At 41.4% G+C, this 5,380-nt stretch overlaps 1 protein-coding gene across 1 annotated transcript in view; it reads right to left on the reverse strand.

The window, feature by feature from the left end:
* Positions 1-258: 258 nt before the first annotated feature.
* LOC139222551 (broad substrate specificity ATP-binding cassette transporter ABCG2-like) overlaps positions 259-5,380 on the reverse strand; it is a 13,722-nt gene continuing 8,600 nt past the window's right edge. Inside the window, exons 11-18 of the mRNA XM_070854343.1 lie at positions 4,204-4,349; positions 3,489-3,571; positions 3,153-3,242; positions 2,529-2,653; positions 1,679-1,833; positions 1,462-1,551; positions 1,010-1,086; positions 259-581 (exon numbers count right to left, since the gene is read on the reverse strand). Of these exons, the coding sequence (XP_070710444.1) occupies positions 434-581; positions 1,010-1,086; positions 1,462-1,551; positions 1,679-1,833; positions 2,529-2,653; positions 3,153-3,242; positions 3,489-3,571; positions 4,204-4,349 (914 nt within the window). The 3' untranslated portion in view covers positions 259-433. The remainder of the gene's footprint in view (positions 582-1,009; positions 1,087-1,461; positions 1,552-1,678; positions 1,834-2,528; positions 2,654-3,152; positions 3,243-3,488; positions 3,572-4,203; positions 4,350-5,380) is intronic.

Genomic DNA, 5,380 nt, shown 5'->3' on the forward strand with positions numbered 1-5,380 from the left:
AAAAAAGTGTTTCCATGCACAATAATTTTACCCCTGAGGCTAAAAAATATCGTGTTTAAAGCTGCATTAACTGTTTTTGACTGTTTGTTCCCATTAAAATAATGATTTGATGAAAATTAATGATTAATAAAACTAAAACTTAAAAAGAACTGAGATACAGAAAGCAAATTCAGTCTTTTATTTTATATATAAAAAAAAAAGTTATTTGTTTTTGTGCAGGAAAAAAAAAATCTTTTTTGGCTTTGAACTTTAAAGTGCAACGATCATGACAGTTTATTATTAGTTAATACGCTTGAGTGTTAGTTAGGAACTCGTTTCATGTTTCATCACATGAACCGACTGTGAATGAGAGTGAACAACGCAGCCGTTGACCTCCAGCCAACACAACGCTTCCAGTCCAAGATTAGGTTACCATGGTGACGGTGATGGAGGTCTAGGTGAACTTCTTGATGAAGCGCAGTTTAAGGTAAGCGATGGCGAGGAAGCACGTGGTCATGATGGACAGAGCCACGTGGTTCTGCCAGAAGCCCCAGGTGGAGAAATCCACACCCTGCTGCTCCATGAAATCCTCCCCCGTGCAACTGGAAACACAGCACAAAGGTTCCTCAGTAACCAACTAACCAACTAACTAACTAACTAACTAACTAACTAATTAACTAACTGGTCACTCGTTCACTCACTCAACCTTAATGGAATCATCAAGGGTGTCGAAACAAACACAATTACAAACTTTTGCATTCAGGAGCGCAGTAAAGTAGGTAGGTAAACTCATCAACTGAAAGACTAACTAGCAGCTTGTAGTAGTTAGCAAGCAACTAACTATCTCACTAACTAGCACACATTTACTGATGCATGTTTAACTGGCAGTTTCATGAGTAAGTAACTAATATTTAAGCACAAAACTGGCTGGCATATATTTTAACTAACTAACTAACTGGAATGTTAGTTTTTTAAACAACTAACTAACTACTCTAACTACTATGCCCACTTTTAACCAAACATGTCTTACATGAGTCCAGGTGGGATCATGGTGACGTTCAGCCCGCTACAGAACTGCAGCCCAGAGAACTCGTTAACCTGCAGAGCCTGCAGAGACACACAGATCTTCATCATCGTCATCATCATGTTACAGACACCCACAGGTCCACGAGGCGTTTAGTGACCAGTCTGTTTGGTCCGAGTTTGATCTGGACCAGTTCCAACACTTTTACTACCTACCAGTCATGTCAAACTTTAAGTACTTTAAGGACTTCAATACGTCAACTGTCCCTCAAGTAGAATCATTAAATAACCCCCACATACAAAGGAATATGGGTGCTGAATCAAAATTAAAATCTAATCTACAATGAAGATTATTCTTCAAGTGTTTTAAGTGTTATGGACACCAAAGGAGAGGAACATGATAAGGTGTGTGTGTGTGTGTGTGTGTGTGTGTGTGTGTGTGTGTGTGTGTGTACGTACACCGAGGCCATATCGTGGAATACTGAGGTATTTCAGCCAAGCGAGCCAGTTGACGATGGAGCGAAGATTCACGAGCAAACCTGCGAAGATCTGCAGAAAAAGAAAAAGAGGTTTTACAGGTAAAACACGACAGTGATGGTGTTGTTATGGTTAAAAGATTATGATTATGAGGCATTGTGTGTGTGTGTGTGTGTATGTGTGTGTGTTTGTGCATCACCATCATGAAGACGCAGGCGATGGTCATGAAGATGTTGGCGATGGCCACCACCGTCTGGTCGGCCGAGATGGCCAGAGCCATAGAGGTGGCCGTGTAGGCGACCAGCATCACGCTGAACATGAAGAGGAAGAAGGCTTCAGCTGTCGGCTTCAGACCTGCACACACACACACACACACACACACACAGGTATGTAGTTATAATCACCAACAACAAAACATCTTGATATTTTAAAAAAAATCTGTAAATATGTCAAACTAAAGTTAATATTTGCAAACTGAGCTATGCACTAAAACTTATTTCTTGTTGTTCTTATTCTGTGTTAAACCTCAATGTTTTCTACATACAGCAGATGAAATGAATGATGTGGTTCAAGATGCTGCCAAAATTTAACAACCAAGAAGAATCTGGATTTTCTAAATACTCAAAAACAAATGAATGATTAATATTATGATCAATTCAACACAATAGAAAGATTAAAGATTAAAAGTACATGTAGCTGGAAATACCAATTAATCTGTAATAGATAAAAATACATCTATAAAATGTCACAACAGGCATCTTCCAGCATTTTCTGAGTTTCCAGAGCATTAATGCATTAATTGATTAATTAATTGATGCATTAATGTGAAGTTAATTTGTCCAAGCGACAGTCCAAAAGTATAAAATATTCAATTTAAAGTAAGATACAAAAAAAAGAATTAAAATTTTTCTCATTTGGGGAAAAAGAAACAGAGAATTTCTGACATTTTTCTTTGATAATTAGCCACTGAGCTGTTTTCTGGCGTACATATAGTCCATAAGTGAAGCTAATGCTACGCTGCTGTAGCATAGCGTGCATCTCCCACCCACCAATCATGAAGTACGCCACGCAGCTGAAGACTATGGCGGGGATGGTCCTCAGCGTGATGATGTCAGACAGGATCTTAGACAGGAAGTACACGGACACCCTGTAGTAGCCGCTGATACACTCATGACTGAAAAGGGAGCGAAACATGCACACGTTTTTATTCAGTCTACATGTTAAGTGTGGAGCTGGAGTCTGGACGTGGTTAGCTTAGCTTAGCATAGCATAGAGACTGAAAATAGGATGAAACTGGAACATAACTCCTCAGAAAACCATAAATTGTCTTTTCAAACAATGAGATGATTTACGTAAACAAATCAGCTTCAGAGGAGTTGGTAGCCCTTTTTGGAACTTTGGACAGAGCCAGGCTAGCAGTTTCCATCTGTTTCCAGTCTTTATGCTAAGCTAAGCTAACCACATTTTGACCCTTCTCATCTCACTTTGAAAAAGAAAGTTAAAAGATGTGTGTTCTCTAAAATGATCCTGTAACCTAACATATAATCTTGTGGGGACTCGTTTTGTCCCCAGATGACACACGAGTCCCGTCAATACAATGTGATTAAGACTGACTGATATTGATCTTCTCATCCAACTCTTTGTGTTTGTGTGTGTTTGTGCGTCGAACCTACATGAAGAGTTTCCGCTCTGCGATGAAGAGTTCAGCAGATGACAGTGAGCTGAAACACTGATTGACAACGATGAAGAAGAGCGCACCAAACCTGAAAACACAACAACAAGCCGATCAATCTTATATTTGATTATGAGTTCCTGAAACAGGCCTGAAATTCTTTTCTGTACTTTTCTTTTAGATGTTCCATTTTTACTTGATTTAATGCTTCTGCGAACTCCATTTTCTATTTTGGACTCATTTTTTACTTTATTCAAGTAACAAAGCTCTTGTAGATGAAGACAGCCCCCACCAAATACTGAATTATACAATGTAATGAATTTAAAAAACAGAAAACCTGTTCTGCATTCCACTTTGATCCGCCTGGACGTCAAAGAAAATGGCTCCTACGACCAGAGCGAGGAACAAGGTCACGGCTATCTGAACAGAATAAAAGCACAGCATAGTCAACAATGATTACTACGAGCAATTGCAGTGAATGTGATGAGCAAACGTTGTGAAGCAACGTCTTAAAGGAATATTTTGCTTTCCGGTGGAGAGTTTGACATAGTGGCATCGATTTTCTGCTACACAACACCAGCAGCTAGCAAATAATCATTTAAAATGACAAATTATTGTTAGACTGTGGTTTGGATGGATTAGATAATTGAGATATAATGTGCTAATTAGTAGCTTTAGCGGTGCTGTAGGTGAATCTTGTTAGCGTCAGACAAAGCCGGGCTAGCCCTTCCCCTTTGGTTCCAGTCTGTAAGCCAAGCTAAGCTAAGTGTCGCTGGCTGTAGCTTCATCTTTAATAAAACGTACATGAGCTTGTTAATGACTTCCTCATTTAGCTCTCTGCCACAAAGTGAGTAAGGTCACTTCCCCCTAAACATTAGCGCCATTTATCTGACGCTGCAGTTCCTCTTACTGCCACAAGATGACGCTCCAACTGAGTTCTTTCCTTTATGTGAATTTAGCAAAACACATCTTAGAGCGGAGTTCGGATTTAACCAAAGTCCAAGCTGTTGAAGGTCTGAAACAATTCTGATGTTAGTGTTCGATGTTCCCACCTGAGCGACGGAGGTCTGAGGGTTGAGCATGAGGTTGCGGAACGTTCTCTTCAGAACCCATCTGAACTGGGTCAGGAAGCTGGTGTTGTAGGTGATGGTTCTGGAGCGAGCAGTGGTGGTCGTCTGCTTCCCCTGAAGTATCCTTTCTGAGAGGTGGAAGGCGACAATAGCTTAGATTTGCTGTTGATGCACTTAAACAGTTTTAGTGTGAAGTTACGTCGTCAGTGTGAAAAGCCCTGATGAGTAAACTGTTCTTCACACTGGCACCAGGCCTCCAGGCTTTAGCCTAGAGCATGTTGGCCCTGCTCCGGAGTAGGCTACCTCCTGAAAATCACCATAGATATCTACAGACACCTGGACACAGCTGCGCAGTGATGCATGAAGCCAAAAAAGAACCCAGATCTTCTGCCTTGTTGGGCCTACAGAGCCGGCTAACTTCCTGTTAGCCCTCTGCTAGCTTGAATTATGAGGCTTTTGTAGACTTTCCAAATGCCATCAGACCAAATGGATCAAGTTGTGACAGTGAAACTAATCATTTCCCAGGGACTCTCACAAAAAAATGTATCCACTGATCTCCTTCACGATGGAAGTCTATGGAAAAGTCTTTTTGGGCCCAATGGCATCATATGACACCTTTGTTGTCATGACACGGTTTGGCCACGGTGTAAAAACTGGCTTCAAAGCCTGGAGACCTTCTGGGGGGGGTGAATCGGGGCCTCAGTGACAGACAGAACTCACATCAAAGAGAGCTGACATCACGGCATTCTAGAACGTTCACATCAAAGTCTGGAGTTCCAGCAGACGCTTCACTCACTCACACACTGTTAACCAGAGGTGCTTTAACCCTGAGTTAGAGGGACAGCTTCCTGTTGTCTCTCATGTCTGATCCACAGACAGGCAGACAGACAGTTACAGACCGGCAGACGGCAGCTTCAGTCTGCGTGCAGTGATGGAGGCCGACCAGCAGAGGTCCCTCTGACTCCTGTTAAACTCACTCAGGTCTCAGATCTCAGACTGAACTCTTTCACTCCTCAGACAGTAAAACTGACTGAACATCAGGTTTTCATGTTCTGAAGAGATCAGAGTTTTTAACGTCTTTGGCTAAAACAGCTAAAACCTCTGAGCAGTGTATGAAGAGAACATGTTGGTGTTATTCTGTGTGTGTGTGTGTGTGTGT

The sequence above is a fragment of the Pempheris klunzingeri genome, chromosome 23 (assembly GCF_042242105.1).
Source record: "Pempheris klunzingeri isolate RE-2024b chromosome 23, fPemKlu1.hap1, whole genome shotgun sequence".
NCBI lineage: Eukaryota > Metazoa > Chordata > Actinopteri > Acropomatiformes > Pempheridae > Pempheris > Pempheris klunzingeri.